This window comes from Rana temporaria, chromosome 10 (assembly GCF_905171775.1).
Source record: "Rana temporaria chromosome 10, aRanTem1.1, whole genome shotgun sequence".
Lineage (NCBI taxonomy): Eukaryota > Metazoa > Chordata > Amphibia > Anura > Ranidae > Rana > Rana temporaria.
The window spans coordinates 125,722,613-125,742,613 of record NC_053498.1 but is presented as its reverse complement, the minus strand read 5'-3'; the positions used below and the strand labels follow the sequence as shown (position 1 = coordinate 125,742,613).

General features: G+C 43.6%; 1 protein-coding gene across 10 annotated transcripts in view; it reads left to right on the top strand.

The window, feature by feature from the left end:
* Positions 1-20,001, top strand: part of ARHGAP32 (Rho GTPase activating protein 32) — a 298,438-nt gene that overhangs the window by 192,795 nt on the left and 85,642 nt on the right. For all 10 annotated transcript variants that reach the window (XM_040326218.1, XM_040326219.1, XM_040326215.1 and 7 more), the window contains one exon: positions 1,785-1,869. In XM_040326218.1, coding sequence (XP_040182152.1) covers positions 1,785-1,869 — 85 coding nt within the window. The remainder of the gene's footprint in view (positions 1-1,784; positions 1,870-20,001) is intronic.

The following is a 20,001-nucleotide window of genomic DNA, read 5'->3' as shown; positions in this document are numbered from 1 at the left end:
AAAGCCAGCAGCTACAAATACTGCAGCTGCTCACTTTCAATATTAGGACACTTACCTGTCCTGGAGTCCAGCGACGTCGGCAGCAGAGGACGAGCGATCGCTCGTCACTCTGCTGCCCCCCCGCCATCCTCGGTGAGGGAACCAGGAAGTGAAGCGCTCCGGCTTCACTGCCCGGTTCCCTACAGCGCATGCGCGAGTCGCGCTGCGCCCGCCGATTGGCTCCCGCTGTGTGCTGGGAGCCGAGTGTTCCCAGAGCACAACGGGGGGGGGGGGGGGGCAACGGAATGTTATGCAATGCCCGTCTTTTGCCCGTGAATGCTGGGCTGGAAGTGGGTGCAAATACCTGTCTTTAGACAGGTATCTGCACCCCCCTCCCCCCTGAAAGGTGTCAAATGTGACACCGGAGGGGGGGAGGGTTCCAATCAGCGCGAGTTCCACTTTAGGGTGGAGCTCCGCTTTAACCATTCTCGCCCGTAGGACATCATATGACGTCCTGGACTTTGAGTGGCGATATCTGAATGATCAGATACCTTTTTTTTCAGCAGGCAATTCCCTACAAAGTAAAAGCCCTCATAGCGGCTGTGCAATCGGGGAGCTGGAGAAAGAAACCACCGGCGGTTGTAGTTTATCGTAGAGCTGACCGGGGGACCAGTCTTTTTTTTCTTTTTCTTCTTCTTCTTTCCTTTTTTTTGTTTTCATTTCAGGCTTTCCAGCATAGAGGAGAGATCTGGGGACTTATAGACCCCAATCTTCTTTTTTTTATTTTTATATAATCTTTATTTTCAAAAAAGTTTTTGCAGAAGAAAAACAGACATACATACGGTCGGCCAACATGGCCCGGTAAATGAAGTACAGGAAGTATAACAATCACATTGCATGTCAATACGGATCCTATCTCGGGCATTCAAACGAAACATAGTGGCAAAATATACCCCTAGGGCATGCCCATACCTGGAAGTGCAGCTGGGGGAATGGTGGATATACAGGGCACATTATAAACCAATTCCATAGTGGACCACCCCGCCCGCACCACCTAGGCACACCCCAGTAGAAGGGAGGCCCCTCCACTAGTTAACCAATCTCCTTTTAAAGAGGACCTGTCGTGCCCTATTTGTATTACAAGGAATGTATACGTTCCATGAAATAGGAATATGTAAATGGCATTCAAACCACACATATGAGATATCGCCGCAAACGTTGGCGCAAGAAAAATAATTCTAGCACAAGACCTTTTCTGTAACTCTAAACTGATAACCTTTTAAAAAAAATTATTAAAATGTCGCCCATGGAGATTTAAGTACTGAAGTTTGGCGCCATTCCACAAGTGTGTGCAATTTTAAAGTATAACATGTTGGGTATGTATTTACTTGTCGTATCATCATCTTTCACATTATAGAAAAAAATTGGGATAACTTTTGTGTTTTTTGTTTAATTCATGAATGTTTTTTTCCCCCCAAAATGTGAAAAATTCATGCGCAAATACTGTGTGACATAAAAAAATGCAATTTTATTCCCTAGGGTCTCTGCTAAAAATATATATTTAATGTTTGGGGGTTCTGAGTAATTTTCTAGAAAAAATATTGATTTTTCATGTAGGAGAGGTATGGAAGCGGTTAAACCTGGGGCTACCGAGTACAGAAAGTTACTAGAGCAGCTTTGTAATTAGGTGGAGATGTGTGAAGACATACAGTACTATGAAGAATGCTTGCCGGTTGGGTGTTGGTGTGAGCAGGGGGGTACCTGTTCACGTTTACTCACTTTGTCTCTTTGTTTCCCACCATCAGGTTATCGTTCACAAAGGGTCACTTCCCAAAGCTGGCCGAGTGCGCTCACTTCCACTATGAGAATGTCGATTTTGGCAGCATCCAGGTGAGCGATCCCTCCGACATTGGTCATCTGTGCTCCAGCCACAGCATATAATATCTGTATCCTGTAAGGTGTTGTCTCAGTACTTTGTACAGTGCTGCTAAAGATATTACAAAACCGTATTAAGGATCCAACTCTGACCTTTACTTCTTGCTTTTACTGGCTTGCTTCTTGCCCAGTGTAGCAGCCAAGAGGAATTGCAGTGATTTCTCTCTCCTGGTCATGAGAAAGCCAGGCTTACCAAATGCCTTTCAAAGGTCACATAACTGGGCCAATGTGCAGTGAAATGCCCAACTCTGGGCAATCTCTGTCCGTCTAATGTAAAATTTGTGAATCTTTTTAAAACGGAGCAACACTTGAAAACACCTTCTGGTCTACGGCAACCGCTGCTAATTATACTATGTCTACAGCTAGTGTGATGGTTCCTGTGTGGTCATTTGGAAAATTTGATTATGCTACAGATGGCTAAAAAGACTTGTTTTCAGTAATGACTTATCTGGGAGGCAGAATTTGCTCATTGCCCAGGGAACCGCTAGAAACCACTGGTGTAACCTTGGTTGAGAAAAGGCTGGTCTAATAAGATCAGGTACATGTGGAACTGGAAAATGTGTATGTTGGGTGTTGCCACCAGAGGGTGCTGGAGACCAGATTAGAATTGATTGAAAGAATGCTTTGAGCCTGTTTGTGATCTTTATTATATGTAGAGCTGATAGTAAATATCAAATTACTTGATGGAGATAGAAATGTCTATTACAGGCTGAAAAGGAAATTGGCTCTATTTTGCGGCATAATGCCTTCTGTTCACCCCTTCTGAATGTGCTGTGATGTCAGATGGAGCCTGTTAAATGTCCGTTCAGGTGTGTGAGTGCATGGCAACACCTAGAATAGGCATGCATCAAGTGAGAAGGGAAAAGACAAAAATCATTATTTTAATAAGCTGGAAACAAACTATACAACTTTTGTTCGACTTTCTTTAGATTTACCTTCAATTACATAGTGCAAGGGCCTGCCTGATTGCATACAAAATGTTTAGGTGTGACCTCCAATTATATGGTTTTGGTAAATCTAAAGCAGTGGTCATCAACCCTGTCCTCAGGGCCCACTAACAGGCCAGGGTTTTATGTATTACCGTATTTATCGGCGTATAACACACAGGCGTATAACACGCACCCTAATTTTAAGAGGGAAGTTTCAGGAAAAAAACTTTCCACAGCCCCCTGCGTATAACACGCAGGCACAGTTTACCCTCTATTTTCAGGGTAAAAAAGTGATTGTTATACGCCAATAGATACAGTAATTTTGGGAGATGAAGACTAGAATACTGCAATCACTGAGGAGCAAATGATATCACCTGTGATGTATTTCAGTTATCTTGCAAACCTGGCCTGTTGGTGGCCCCGGAGGACAGGGTTGCTGACCACTTATCTAATGGTAAAAATCTGAAGAATATTGTATGGTGTGTATCCAGCTGTACTTGTTCTGCATATGGAACTTAAAGTATTGATGCCACTAGATAAGCCTTACAACCAGGGAGCTAGCATGACTATGATACGGAATAATCAATCATACCTTACGGAATGGCAGTATTATTGAATGAGTAGTATTAAATCCTGCATACATACCACCCATGGCTGCACCCACGTCTCGATTTGAGGGTATTTGGTTGTGGAAGAGGTCAGTGTCATTGCAGTGATGTTACAAGGGATCATTGAGCCTAACCTGGGTTCCAAAATTCCACTAATGCATATCTTGATGACCAGCTTTGATTTTGGACAGTTTTGCAAATGATGGGGACTGTGATGAATTTATATACTTAGGGAGGAACCCCAGGAGTCACTTGCCTGTTTTAGTCGTGTGAGCCGCTAGAAGGCCTTAAAACAATACCGACATGTTATTTTGGGGATGCACATATAGGAAAATAGATATAAATGTGTCTTTGTATACATAGTTACCCCTCTAGTTCATGGCTAGCTGTCACAGACCTTTTTTTTGTACAGAATCTCTTATCCAACCAGGTACTTCTGCATCAGAATAAGACTTTTCTGAGGCAAGCAATGCGGCGTTCATTTGTATTCAGTACTGGCAAGTCGCGTTTGCCAATTTGTGGATGTAATTAAGTTTGCAGAAGTATTGATCTGCGTGCAGATTGATGTTTGTAATTCATTCCTCCCATGTCTCCGGTCCAGTAGTAGACGGCTCGATAAGATCTTTAAAGAAAAGGCTGGTCTGTATACTACTTGCAGACAATCCCCTGTTACCTATACAATGTGATATGTTGTTGTGCTTTGCAGATATTTCATTGTATGATCTGCAGTGAGGTGACCGTGTCACTGCTGTACTCCTCAGTTTTGCTGAGCCTTTGCTATGGTGTTGGGTTGGTAGTGAGGTTAGTGGGCCAAATGGCAGGCTCTCTCAATATATTCCTGGGCAAGTCTGTGAGTATTAGATGACAGAAGTCATTGGCAAGGAGCCAGTGCATTTTTTTCCCTTTCAAAATTGACACTACTTACATATCTCTGTACCTGTATAGGTATTATTTTGGTTTTGGATTAGGATTTTTTTTTTCTATGTTAAAGTAGAACTATGGCCTCCTATTAAAAATAAATAGGCGTTGCAGCACTTCATTCTAAATACATTTGCACTTCCAGTTTTCTCTTCTACAGTTCTCTTGCAATCACCAACAAATATCTGCTGCCAGCGACATCCACCTAACGTGGCTTGCTGTCCCTTTCATGTAGGTTTGCATCTGCTTGCACTACAGTGGGCTGAGAAGATGTTACAGGGGGTATGGCTATCAACATTGTCACTATTCACAAGTGTTTAGCTTGTCAGTTAGTCCCTGGCAGTGCCCGGACAAGGGGTGGACAGGAGGGGAGGCTGCCCTGGGAGCTGTGGTAACGTGAGGTTGAAAGGTGCCACAAGGATATTTGGGGGGTGGTAGGGGGGGAGTATTGTTCTAGAAGGGGAAATTTTAGGGGGTGCAAAGAGTGGGGATTTGTGTTGCGAGTGGGGACGGGAAAGAAAATTTGTGCTAGGAGGGGGATTTGGGGGGGGGGGGGTTCTGCTGGGAAGGAGGATTTGAGGTGGGGGGGGGGTGTGTATTTTTGCTGGGGGGATTTGAGGGATGGGGGATTGAGGATCTGTAATATGTTCCATGGTGTAAATCCTTATTTTTTGTTATCTGTAGTCACAGTTCGGTACTGTAGTACGGTTTCCTTTTTATTGAGCTGTTACGCAGATATCATGAAGTTCAATTGGCAGCTGCGCATTGTGTCATCTCATACTGTGTTGCACTGAAAACAGTACTGCATGCATTAATTCTTTTCAGCACATCGTGCCCGCACGCCACCGCAAGGCAGTGGTGTTTACCGGTCACATAGGGGACAAGGCATTTTGCCTCGTCTATGCAGTGGGACTGCGCTAAAATAATTGCCCCCTGTATCTGATGTGATCCAGTCCTTAGTCCTTTTTACAGTCGGCATCAGGATAACAATAAGTGTCCAATTTGTGGGCTCAGAAAATTACCTTAGATTGGATTCTCAGAACATCCATTCGAAAATGTATTTAGAATAGGTGTACGGATAATTAGATTGTCTTTCCTGAAGGCATTTAAGGTTTGTATATAATACACTATACAGCTGTTCTAGAAATTGTCTAAGCAATGCTCAAATTGTGAATACTTTAGAAGTCTACCTTGTCCTGCTTTAGAAGGTGTCATTGTGGCATAGTCCCCATTGTTGTAGTTCATTCTTGGTAATAAGAACTAGTACATGTTAGATAGGGATACACATATAGATAGCTATACACATTTTTGAGCTGACAATTTTCGGGGTTGCTGATGTTCTTGGTGGACAGTCCTCTGGACAGACAAAGCCTTAAGTTTGGAATAGTAATCATACTGATAATGAGCTCTTGTATTTCCCGCAGTGATGTGTGGCAGGACTCTGATCTTACTTCTCTTCTCTATTCAGGAAAGGGAAGTAGTTCAGTGTGAAAAGGTTTCCGTGCCGTCTGCCAGGGAATTCCAGCTTCATGCTCCAACATCGGCATCAAGTCAAGCTGTGCTGACTAACTGTGGTCAGATCTGTTAACTCTTATAGAGAGCACCAGTCTCCAGAGATGGGGGTATATGGTGCTGGGACAGAGCAAGTAACTCCTTAACATGTAGGTTTGTGAGATACATCCGTCCCCTGGCATTCCGTCATTTTCAGAATTACAAAAATGTTTCTGAAATCATCTAGAGCAGGGGTCTTCAAACTTTCTAAAGGGCCAGTTTACTGTCTTTTAGACTTTAGGGAGTGTGGACTGTGGGAGTAGAAAATGGAATATTGAATTATAATTATAAATTATAATTATAATTAAGAATAATGTTCCATCTTCGGTGTCAGTGGAGGAAGAGTTCCTCATCATTCGTGTCAGTGGGAGGAAAAGTGCTTCATATCAGTGGGAGAAATAGTGTCCCAAGTCCGGATAAAAGCAACCAAGGCTGCAGTTTGGAGACCACTGATCTGGAAGGTGGAATTAGTAATTGGACACTGATGGTAGCTTCCCCATCCCTAGAAAACCATAATATTCCCCGTAATTGTCTCTTCTATCAGATTAGAGAATGTTCATCCCTTTTTGTACTCAAGGTGAATTTACACAGAGTTGATGGTTTCTTGTGTAATGCTAATCCTTTTTTTCCTCCAACCAGAGGCATAGCTTGAAGCTTGTGGGCCCCGATGCAAAAGTTGACCTGGGCCCCCCCACTACTTCCCACCACTTTCACCGTGCATGCAGATGCACCCACCGCACGCCAAGATACTAAAAGTGGCGTAAGAGTTTTGTGTTCCCAGCATTCCTCCTTACATCAGAGGACAGGGATCGCCACTGGAGAATCATAGGACAGGGACCCCTAGCAGGTCATTCGGCAGAGCTCCTTTCCCATCCCAGTGACATCGGTCCCATTGTGGCTACAGGATGGCACTCTCCTCCTCTTATCTCACTGAGCTCGGTTACCATTCCATGCACATAGGACAGACACTTCCCCATCTTGGGCTGTTCTCACTCCGTGCTTCTCACAGCTTCCCCCCAGCCAATGAGAACAGAGGGGTGTGGACTGTGGAAGCCCAGTACTGGAGCCTAGCTGTGGGGCCCTAGGGCAGATCGGAGCTGGACTTTGTGAAGGATATAATAATATGACAGGGAGACCTCAGGGGCCCCTGGAGCTAGGGGCGGGGATGCAATTGTGACCCCTGCAACCCCTTATGCTACACCCATGCCTCCACCTATAATTCATAGATTCACAGATAAAGGTGGTCTATGAGGCAATAGGTATCGGTATATATGATGGTTGGCACAGGAAGACTCTTGTATAGTAATGTGTTTTTTGTGTCCAGGCTGCTTTCCCATCCCAAACTTAGGCTAGGTTTTTCCGGTGCGATTGCATTTTTTCGCACATGTTTTTAATGCATTTAGCATTTTTGGGGTTCGTTAATGTTGCTAGCAGGAGGTGTCTGCTGTCATACAAGAATCACACTAAAACTGCATGTACCTGAATTTTTTTTTTTTATGCGTTTCCATTAAAGCCTATAAAGTCAAAAACACAATCTGCTGCAGGCAAAAAAAGTCCCTGACCCTTTTCAAAAATTGCACCTGTTCAAAATCCACAGATGTGAACAAAAAAGGAAATTATGTTAAATGGGCCGTAGTACTTTTTTGCAAATTTGAAGAATACATAGGTGTGAACCTAACGGGTAACTAAGAATTTGCTCAGAAGAACCGCTTAATCAAAGCAAAATGAAGCCACTCTGAAGCGCATGGAATCATGCTACATTTGACTTGCTTCTAGGCCTAATGTACATGAGCCATAAGCACAATAATGTAATACCTACAACACAACTACAGTGTAGCTTGATAACTTTTATAGAGTTGTGATGACATAGTAGTGCTTCTCAAGTGGAGGATGATCCTTCCAAGCCATGCAGCATTTATTCAATATTAATGTATATTTGAACCTACACCAGTAAGCATTGTAATAAAAGCACGTTATCTGATATAATGTTGGTTCATCCGTTCTCTTCATAGATCTTCTACTCTGTCCTGGCTCTCCTCTACCTGATATAAGGAGGAGTATTAAATGGATCTCTCTCCATGCATTCACAATTCCATCACTTAATAGCCAGATATGTTCCACTAAAGCCTAGTACACACGGGCCGAATGTCTGTTGGAGGAGCATGACTGAAAATGGTTTGCCGATTGGCTCCAGATAAGCGCTCTCAGCCAATGGTTGAGATCGCTGACCGGAGTGTTCTGGCGGGGGGATCGTCCCCCTGTCAGAACACAATGGAACAGTTAGGGAGATTGCATAGTTAGTACAGCGGCTCCAACCTCAGCTGTCAGTTTTATTGGGTTGAACAAAAAAAAAAAACTACTAGTGTGTACGAGGCTTTACTATTACAAAATAAAAGTCTTTTAAAAAGTCTGTACAAGCTGGTGTGGTGCTCCCATCCTTTCCGAAGTTCAACAAACTTCTCTGGGGGGTCCAGCAAGACCCCACAGTTGCTGGGAAGAGCCTCTAGGACCACAAACCACCCATCACCTTAAATTGCATCCACATAAACCCTACATCACAAAGATTACTGTATAACATGACAATTGTGTGCGACTTCAAAAGAATCACTGTGATCGCCGAACTCCTGGAGCACCCCAATAAAAGATTGACAGGAACTGTTTCATGATTATCAGATCACCCTCAGCTGTGTATATAGTGATGTCAACGGATCATTTACCTCACCAACAATTCATTCACCCACACAGGAAAACAGAATTGTGATGCTAGGGGCAGCAAAAGATAGACACGGCCCAACATTTAAAGTGATTGTAAAGGCAGAAGTTTTTTTATCTTAAAGCGGTTGTAAACCCGCATATACATTTTTTTTTTTTTACACCTGCAAGGCAAAAGCCACAATGAGCTAGTATGCACCGCATATTAGCTCATTATGAAATACTTACCTCGGAACGAGGTATAGGGAACTTACCTGGTCCACGCCAAGCCGAGCCTGTCTTCCGGGTATCGCCGCTCCAGCGCTGTGATTGGCTGGAGCGGCAATGACGTCACTTCATTCCGGCATGCCGGCCCTTCAGCCGAGGATCCCCCCTGCGCATGCGCCGCTGCAATCAGCGGCGCATTGCGAGGGGAATATCTCCTAAACCGTACAGGTTTAGGAGATATTCTTTATACCTACAGGTAAGCCTTATTATAGGCTTACCTGTAGGCAAAAGTCAAAAATGTGGGTTTACAACCACTTTAACCACTTCCATACCAGGTACTTACGCAGCTTCCCGCCCAAGCCAATTTTCAGCTTTCAGCACTGTCGCACTTTGAATGGCAATTGCGCGGTCATGCTACACTGTACCCAAACAAAATTGGCGTCCTTTTTTCCCCACAAATAGAGCTTTCTTTTGGTGGTATTTGATCACCTCTGCGATTTTTTTTTTTTTGCGCAACAACTAAAAAAAGGCTGAAAATTTGGAAAAAAAATACGTTTTTATTTTTTTCTGTTAATTTTTTTGTAAATAAGTTTTCTCTTTCAATTACGGGCACTGATATGGCGGCACTAATGGGCACCGATGAGATGGCACTGATGGACATCGATGAGGTAGTACTGACGGGCACAGATGAGGTGGCACTGATTGGCGGCGCTGGTATGCGACACTGATGGGCACACATAGGCGGCACTGATGGGCACACATAGGCGGCACTGATGGGCACACATAGGCGGCACTGATGGGCACACATAGGCGGCACTGATGGGCACACATAGGCGGCACTGATGGGCACTCATAGGCGGCACAGATGGGCACTCATAGGCGGCACAGATGGGCACTCATGGGCGGCACAGATGAGCACTCATGGGTGGCACAGATGGGCACTGCTAGGTGGGCACTGGGCATGGATGGGCACTGTGGGGTGGCACTGATGGACACTGGGGTGGCGCTGATGGACACTGGGGTGGCGCTGATGGACACTGGGGTGGCGCTGATGGACACTGGGGTGGCAGCACTGATTGTTGCCAGTCAGTGCCCATTTGTGGGCACTGACTGGCATCTTTTTTCTTTATGTTTTATTTTTTATTTATTTTTTAGACTTTTTTTTTTTTTAGCTTTTTTTTTTTTTTTTGCCCACCCTGGTGCTCCAGGGTGGGCATCCCTGGTGGTCCAGTGTGGCGATCCGAGGGGGGGCTGCGCTGATAAACAATGAGCGCTAACCCCCCCTGTCAGGAGAGCCGCCGATCGGCTATCCTCTACTCGCGTCTGTCAGACGCGAGTGAGGAAGAGCCATCGGCGGCTCTTCCTGTTTACATCGTGATCAGCCGTGGTTGGACACGGCTGATCACGTGGTAAAGAGTCTCCGCCGGAGGCTCTTTACCGAGATCGGAGATGCAGGGTGTCAGACTGACACCCCGCATCACCGATCGCCGCGATGCGCGCCCCCACGGGCGCGCGCGGCATGAAATCCTGCAGGACGTTCTAGAACGTCCTGTCAGGATTTCATAACCACTTCCCGGACGTAAATCGGCCATAGGCCGGGCGGGAAGTGGTTAATGTACAGTTGTGCTCATAAGTTTACATACCCTGGCAGAATTTTATGATTGGTTAGTTTCTGTTTTGAAAAGAGTAAACACAGTTGATTGATAAAAATGGCTTTAGCCAAACACTAACCATGAGTGCAAGAAATCATAAATTCTGCCAGGGCATGTAAATTTATAAGCACAACTGTATTCTATGCATTAAGATTTAAAACCTTCTGTGTGCAGCAGCCCCCCTAATACTTACATGAGCCCCCTCTCTATCCAGCGATGTTGCAGGAGAAACTTGGCTGCCCAGGACTCTCCTCCTCATTGGCTTAGACAGCAAGCGATTGCCATCGGCTCCCGCTGCTGTCCGTCAAAGTCAGTGAGCCAATGAGGAGAGGGGGGTGGGGACTAGTCGGGCTCCATGTCTGAATGGACACACAGAGCTGCGGCTCAGCTTGTGTGCCCACTTAGCAAGCTGCTTGCTGTTAGGGCACTCATCAGGAGGAAGGGGTCAGGAGAGAAGAGGAGGATCTGGGCTGCTCTGTGCCAAACCACTACACAGAGCAGGGAATTATAACATGTTTGTTATTTTTAAGCAAAACACTAGTCATTTTTTTTTCTAGCAAAAGCAGGGAACAGTTAGTTGTCTGAATTGTGGTGAGTTTTAACCCTTCTCTTAATGATAAAAAGGGTTTTTATCATTGCGTGTTTCTGTTGGAGAGGATGATGAGAAAACCTCTTCTGTGAGACAGATTCTGACTTTTCCTCCACTCTATTAAACACAAAAAAAAAACAGGTTGGGTTCTACTCTAACAGTAAAGAAAGCCATTTTGTTCCGCCCTGTCTTCTATTTGTAGGGGGCGGATGAGTTATGTGTGGTAGATGGGAACCGGTAAAATGTTCATCTTGAAGAGATTAGGGATGATCGTTCCTCTCTGTGTGTGGAGTAGGTCAGGTCACACATACAGCTGTCTAGGTGACGGTTTTACAGTTCCCAGTAACAGTTTGTAGCGGTTTACGAGAGTCCGGTACACAGTCCGCACTGTGTGTACTGACTGAGCCTCGTACTCTGCTGGATCTAGTTTCACCCCCGGAGAGAACTGGGGGGGGGGGGGGGGGCTCTACTTCGAGGGGTCGTTGTGCCCGGCAATAAAACTGACTGCAAGAACTTCTTTTGTATCAAACCAGTCTTTACTCAAGTTTTTAAGGAAATTAAGTAGAAAGCCAAAAGCAGAACACACAATGACAATGGGTGCAACTTTTAGCAAAATGGATCTTCAAGTTGTAGATTAAAGGGGTATTAACCCCCCCAAAAAAATATGTATCTATTGAAGAATACCAGTTCTTATGCCGCGTACACACGACCGGTTTTCATGTCATGTAAAAAAAAATTACTTTTTCTCGACATGATTTTTGTCAAGCCTGCCTTGCATACACACGATCGTATATAAAAAATGCTCTTGTAAAGTGCGGTGACGTACGACTGCACTACAAAGGGGAAGTTCCATTCAAATGGCACCACCCTTTGGGCTGATTATGCAAATTTCCCTTCTCATAACTTGCTTCTGAGCATGTGCGTTTTTTCCCCCCGTCATTAAAGCCTACACACGACTGTTTTTCACGACGAGAAAAACGACGACGTGAAATCAAAAGTCGTCAAGAAAAATGCTCTGGAGCCTACACACGATCGTTAATGATCGTTTTAATGACCAATTTAAAAAATTGCATTTTTCTCGTCATGAAAAATGGTCATGTGTACGCGGCATTAGATGTGGAGGCTGCAGTATTTATTTTTTTTTTTTGTGTGTGTGTTTTTTTTTTTTTTAAGGCATTTTTTATTTATTTTACTTGGTGGTTCAGGCAGAAAGTCCATTTTTGTAACCACTTCAATACTGGGTACTTCTGCCCAGGCCAGCTTTCAGTGCTGTCGCACCTTGAACGACAATTGTGCAGTCATGCACTATACCCATATGACATTTTTATCATTTTTTTTCCACACAATTTGAGCTTTTATTTGGTGGTACTCAAAGTGGTTGTAAACCCTTACAGACCACTTTTTGCTAGAGGTAAGCATATAATAAGACTTACCTGTAGCTACCCCGGATATCTCCTAAACCTGCACGGTTTAGGAGATATTCCCCTGTATCTGCATGTGGCAAAGTCATCAGCACATGCGCACTGAAGCAATGAAACGTTGTGCTGTTGCTACAGATAGACTGTGCCATTACCGGCTGCTCCTGCACACATGTGTAGAAGTGACGTCACGCGGCTCCAGCCAATCACAGAGCCGGAGTCTGCGGCCCCAGAAATTTAGAGTCCACAAACTATTGTGTGTATATATATATCTGAAAATGTATCAATCCTGATGCACTGACAGCTTATTTCTTGAGCCCCCGGAAACACCAGGACATTGGTAAAGGCAACCTTTTTTACTGAATGTACAATGTGATCACTGTGACCAATCACAGCTAGCAACACAATTGTACACAATGGATGACATAAAAGAAAGCCATCCTCTGTTTACAACTTGCATGTGATCTGCTGTGATTGGTCACAGTGATCACATGGTACAGGCAGCGAGCTGGTAGTGATCAGTCATTGCCTGTGAACTGCCGTCATCCTGCTATAGGCTGGACGGGAAGTGGTTAAACTTCTTTTAATAGACCAAACAGGCCAGACATAATGGCAAATACAGTGTTGAGGCAGGGGTACTTACCATTATAAGCTCTTATTTGTGTAAGGAAAAGCAAAGTTTTCTGTAACTGCTTTTAAAGTGCGTTATCTGGAGTTTAACTTTAATTTGTTAGTCAAATCCATCCAAATCTGCTAGTCTAATGCCGTGTACACACGATCGGAACTTGGCTCAAACTTGTGTTGCATACACACGATCACACAAAGTTCCGACTTTCAAGAACGCAGTGACGTACAACATTACGACGAGCCGAGAAAAATGAAGTTCAATGATTCCAAGCATGCATGTTTTTTTGTGCGTTGGAAGTGCATACAGACGGTCGGAATTTCCGACAAAAACTTTTCTCGTCGGAAAATTTGAGAACCAGCTCTCAAATTTTTGACAGAAAAAGTCCGATGGAGCCTACACACGGTCTTAATTTCCGACCAAATGCTCACATCGAACTTTTCTCTGGACTGACAATGCGACTGTCTAAAGGTGTCTCTGTTGCCCCTCCATCCTGAGTGGAGAGACCCTAATGCCGCGTACACACACGATCATTTTTCGGCATGAAAAAAACAACGTTTTAAATTTTTTTAATTTAAAATGATTGTGTGTGGGCTTTACATCATTTTTCGGGTTCTGAAAAACGACAAAAAAAAATTCGAACATGCTGCATTTTTTAATGACGTTTTAAATTATGTCGTTTTTTGGGTTGTAAAAAATTATTGTGTGTGTGGGCTAAAACGACGTTAAAAACCCGCGCATGCTCAGAAGCAAGTTATGAGATGGGAGCGCTCGTTCTGGTAAAACTACCGTTCATAATGGAGTAAGCACATTCATCACGCTGTAACAGACAGAAAAGCGCGAATCGTCTTTTACTAACAGGAAATCAGCTAAAGCGGCCTCAAGGGTGGCGTCATCCGCATGGAACTTCCCCTTTATAGTGCCCTTTCTACGTCACCGCGCTTTGCTAGAGTATTTTTTAAAAATGATCGTGTGTGGGCAATGTCGTTTTAGTGATGAAGTTGGAAAAAAAAACGTTTTTTTTCATGCCGAAAAAGGTTGTTTTTTTCATGCCAAAAAATGATCGTGTGTACGTGGCATAAGGCCCCTTTCACACAGGCTCCTCTGTGGAACAGAATCCACTTGCTCAGCGGGGGAATCTCTCTGCTGATCCCCGCTGAGCAGGGGTCCATCTTCGCTCACTGTGCAGAGCAGAGACAGGCACAGTCCCGCTCTTCTTTATGGAGAAATCAGGTGAAAACGGACTGCCTGTCCTATCCGATCCACCAGACGGATGGAAAACAGGACCACCATTCGTCTGGACAGGATCAGATTGAATAGCGGGGGATGTCGGCAGACATCCGCCGCTCCATAAGGGAGACTGGAGGGTCCGATCAGGTCCGCCTGAAAAGCTGATTATGTGGACCTTATTGGACAGCCCGTGTGAAAGGGGCCTTAGACAGGAAGTGTGTTTACTGGTCAGATCACCAGGCCAAATAAAGGTGAGAAAACTTAAAAACAATTGCAGCCACCGCATCTAAGGGTTGGTCAGCCAATATATTACATTTTATGTTTTTTTATACTGCTTTAATATCTCAGTTAAACATATAATATAACAGTTTAGCCTCTGCCTCATATCAGAGGCTTGAAAGGAATTTGTATTAATTCTCATATATTACTTCTGTATCTCTGCCACAGTCACACACACATATTTGTATCTGACATATTCTACAGTATGGTACAGAGAACACTGAGCAGGTCACATGAGTGGAGATGAGCAGAGGAGCTTACACTCTAATGTCCCCCCCCCCCCACACACACACACGGTATTAGGTTTAGATGTGTTACTCTACCAGTATGTTTCCTGTGATAGTAAACTCCATGCAGATAATGGACCTGGTGGTGTTTGAACCCAAGATACCGGTGCTGCATTACAGTACATTATTGTAAACCATGTTGTCACTGCGTTATCCCCAAGAACAGCACGATAACTTTTTTTGTTCACTTCCACTCATGGGAAATGCATAAAAAAGGGTTCCATTGTTATCGTACACTATATTTATAAATCTTGTACATCTATGGTAACATAATGTTTGTTCTGCAAGTTTGTATTATTTGCAGGGTTCATATGGAAATTCATTGTGTTTGTAAAAGTACGGCAATGTAATCTTACACTAGACTTAAAACCATGAGTGCTGACATGGCACAAAGGATGGAAAATAAACGGTGTGAGGAGCTCCTGCAGCGCTGACTCATACACGGGATCAGTGAATGCACTGTGTGTTCCCTGCCAGGGAGTCTGGCTGCCTCCACGTAACACAAGCTCCTCCCTCCACTGTCATGGCTGGCCTGTGCTACTTCAATTACAGAATATCTTTCGCTCCAGCTTTTCTTTATTTTCTTTTTTTTCTTCAAGCAAATCTGATGATATGAAGCCGAATAGAACAATTATCAGGATTGTAAATATTATTTAATACTATATTTTAAATAGTTTCTATGTACATTTTTTCATGTCTTTTTAGGGTTTTTAAGTATCCATTCCATACCAATGCAAAAAATGAATCACTTTTCCATCTGATGCTGTGGATACAACTGATTCATAAGGTCTGTGTTATATAATATAAACAAGAGCCCCTTCACATCGCTCACAAAACCTCACACTGTCCTATTTATTGTGTGTATAATAAAAACAAGATTACCGTATTCCCCTTTTCGGTTCTCCTTGGGCTTTAAATCACTGCAGAAATTCCTACACTGAGCATTAGAGCTGGCCAAAATGAGAATCACAATTTTTTGCTTAGAATGAAGATCATGATTCTCGCGGCGTAAAATCTTTCACATTATACAAAAACAATTTGGGCTAACTTTACTGGTTCGTTTATTTTTTATTCATTAAAGTAATTTTTCCCAAATTGCATTTGAAAGACCGCTGCGCAAAAACAGTGTGACATAAAATATTGCAACAACCACCATTTTATTCTCTAGGGTCTCTACAAAAAAAATATCTATATATATATATCTAGATATAGATATATCTATATATAGATATATTTGGGGGTTCCAAATTAATTTTCTAGCAAAAAAATTATTTAACTTGAAAACAACTGTCAGAAAAAGGTTTGGTGTTTAACCACTAGCTGACGGCCGTACGACTTTGTACGGCCTCAGCGCGGCTCCCAAACTCTAACAGGCCGTCTTTTTACGGCCTCCCCTTTGCACGTTCCCCGCGCGCGCTCCCGAGCGCGCAGCGGGGAACTGCTGTGCTGGCCGTGTCCCTTGGACACAGCCAGTCACAGATCGCTGTGAACGGCCAATCGGAGCGGCCGTTTCCTAGGCGATCTGTGCGGCCAATGAGAGATGATCTCATATGTTTACATATGAGATCATCTCTCATTCCCGGCTCTCGCAGACAGCGGTGCTGTCAGGGGAGAGAGGAGACGGATCTGTGTCTCTTGTACATAGAGACACAGATCGGTCACCCCCCCCAGTCACCCCCCTTCCCCCACAGTTAGAACACTAATTAGGGTACACATTTAACCCCTTCCTCACCCCCTAGTGTTAACCCCTTCCCTGCCAGTCACATTTATACAGTAATTAGTGCATATTTATAGCACTGATTGCAGTATATGTAGAATACGTATCGGCCTAGACTGAGGATAAAAAAAAAACGTAAAAAAAAAATTGAGCTATTTATTATAGCAACAAGTAAAAAAATGTTTTTTTTTTTTCAAAATTGTCGCTCTATTTTTGTTTATAGCGCAAAAAATAAAAACCGCAGAGGTGATCAAATACCACCAAAAGAAAGCTCTATTTGTGGGGAAAAAAGGACGTTAATTTTGTTTGGGAGCCACGTTGCACGACCGCGCAATTGTCAGTTAAAGCGACGCAGTGCCGAATCGCAAAAAGTCCTCTGGTCAGGAAGGGGTTTAAGTGCCCAGTAAGGAAGTGGTTAAGTGGTTAAACTTTCCTAATTTACATACAGAAGTCTATTCCCTTGATGTAAAAGACAGTTTGATACAATGTTAAGACTTAATGTTACACTGATAAAGAATGTTGTAAAACTTGGCAGAGAGAATTCTCTGCATACCAAAGATCAGGAAAGAAAAACGATTGATGATTGCAGCTCTACTGAGCATTAAAGATTGTATGCAATTTGTATGCAATTTACATGATTGGTAAAATGCAGGTCAGTGCAGCCAAAATTCTGCATACTGGATTTTATCACAGTGGAGTGCAGGGCCTCCTATTGAAAACAAGGGGTTTGTCCAGCACTGAGATAGATGTCTGTTTTTTAAGAAGTTGCAGACAGCCAGGAACCACTCCAGTCATCTCATTGATGGCTCCTAGCAGCACAGGTGTGATGACAGCCTTGTTCCCCAGAAAAATATAATTTTGAAAAAATAAATGAACACATTTTCACAGCTTTTATTGTGAAGAAGCCTTTCCATATTTTGAGGTTAAAGGGGTTGTAAAGGATTTTTTTTTTTCATAATAAGCATCCTTTACCTGCAGACATTCCTCTTTTTTCACTTCCTCATTGTTCGTTTTTGCTCAGAAGTTGCTCTATTTCTTCTCTGTTCTGTTCACTTCCTGATTGTCTGATTTTACTCACCACCATGAAGGGAGGCTTTACTGCGGTGGTCAGTGACGTGCCCACCCCCTCCTGGAAACTACATCTGTGTGGCAGGACGCTCTCTACGTGTTAGAGACTTCAAGGAGGTGTGAATTACTGGGCGTGCCGCAATTCATACTGGGAAATTTAGTTCTTACATGAACGAGCGCCGCAAACCAGGAAGTGAATGAGAGAACAGAAACTAGAATGCCGGAGGTGATATAGATGAAGGAATTTAATAGGTATTTACTAGTTTTTTTTTTAACAGAATCATTACACTATTCTGTCTGTCTACCTTGCAGACATTAATTTTAGGCAAAACATTTTTTTCCTTTAAATCTCTCTTCCTCCAGATGTAAAGAGCACCCCTGTCCTCTGTAATGATCCGATATACGGACCATATGTATTTATACCGTTGTGCTCGAACGTTTGCATACCCTTGGAGAATTGGTAATATACAGCACTGCCCGGGAGGTACAGTGCAATTACAGGACGTGAATTGCACAGGGCTAGTCGCTTTAGCTGCACTGTGTGTAACGCCCTTCACTAAAGGATCACGGAAGGATTTACAAGATCCGCATAGTGGTAGTCTCCCCTCTTTCTACCAATCCGTTCCTGTCACCGACTTGGATACACGTTTGCGACCCCATGTTTGGGGGACCTCCAATAATACCATCTTTGGCAGTGATTACTAAATCTCTGTTTTGAACAAATATATGTTTGAACGTTGCACCGTTAAATGTATATTTCTACTATATTTTTACCCCTGGCAAAGGACCTGAAATGTGTCGGGTACCGGAGATTCTTTTGTAGATATTGGCGAGTATTTGAATCCATGCACAATATCTGTTCAAATTTGTTATAATCATGTTTTGTGTTTTTATCTAGATCATCACATGTGTAATTGATCTTATTTTAGATGTTTAAATAAATATTGATTTTTAACCAATTTGGTAGTATCGGTGCCGTTTAAAATCCCATTGAGGGGGTATTTCTCTTTTTTCTTCTTAAACCAGAGATGTGGCAGCTCTTTACCGTTTTTTGGCATGGTGGAAACCTTTAAATGGTAATATACAGTGTGTAGTATTTTTAACCCCATTGTGCCCACTGCCTACCGATTCTTTAAGAGTTCTAAAAGCCGGAAGACAGACATTTGGGTCATATGATCGGCTGTCACAGCGGTCACATGGTCGGAAAGCTCTGTGTTCGCAAGTATGCATCGGGAGCTTACCGATCCCCACCAGCTACGATGCAGGGAGCGCGCTCTAAGCACAGTTCATTTTTTTTTAAATAGGACCGCTTATTTGCGCCCGCCCGCCGTTAAGGCCCACCCGCTGAGCGCCCACATACAGTACAGACCAAAAGTTTGGACACACCTTCTCATTCAAAGAGTTTTCTTTATTTTCATGACTATGAAAATTGTAGATTCACACTGAAGGCATCAAAACTATGAAGTAACACATGTGGAATTATACATAACAAAAAAGTATGAAACAACTGAAAATATATTTCATATTCTAGGTTCTTCAAAGTAGCCACCTTTTGCAGCAGACACATCTCTAGAACTGGTAAGAGGAGACTGTGTGAATCAGGCCTTCATGGTAGAATATCTGCTAGGAAACCACTGCCTGCGCAGTCAGCTCTACACGGCAGGCGCAGGCTCCGTTTTTTTAGCGCCGTAAACACCCGAGTGTCATTTCGGGTATTTTCGGAAGCCGTGACGCGCTTTAGCAGCCCGTCAATCAACTCCTCTTCGCTTAGGAACGCCTACTCCCCGCAGGATTCCCCGTTCGGAGCCGGATAACAAGGGCTCATAAAACGATAAGTAGCGGGGAAAAAAAAAAAACAGCATACTGCAGATGTTAGCAGTATGCTGGAACTAATGTCAGAAAGTTGATTTGGGGGTGAACTCCCGCTTTAAGCTACATGAATGTGACAAATCCCTCTTTCCACGGTAAACAGTCGGGATGGATGAATCTCTGCTCTTGGCTATTGTGTTCTAACATCCGAGTACCTGAACAGTGCCTCTATCTAATTGGATGCATTCACAGTTTGGATGACCATTTTCTACCCGGCTCCTTCAACAGAAGTCAACATCTGATTGACTCATCCTGGGTTCTGGGAAGCACTAGAGGTGCGAGCTAATGCCAGTGCCTTGCAGATTGTCTGCAGGAATGTAGCCTAAAACTGAATGCCGGATGAATCCTCTCTGACCAAGCTGGTCATTCGAGGAGTTACCCCCTGTCTTGGTCCCTAAACCTCAGAGCTTACCCATCTCTGCACAGGA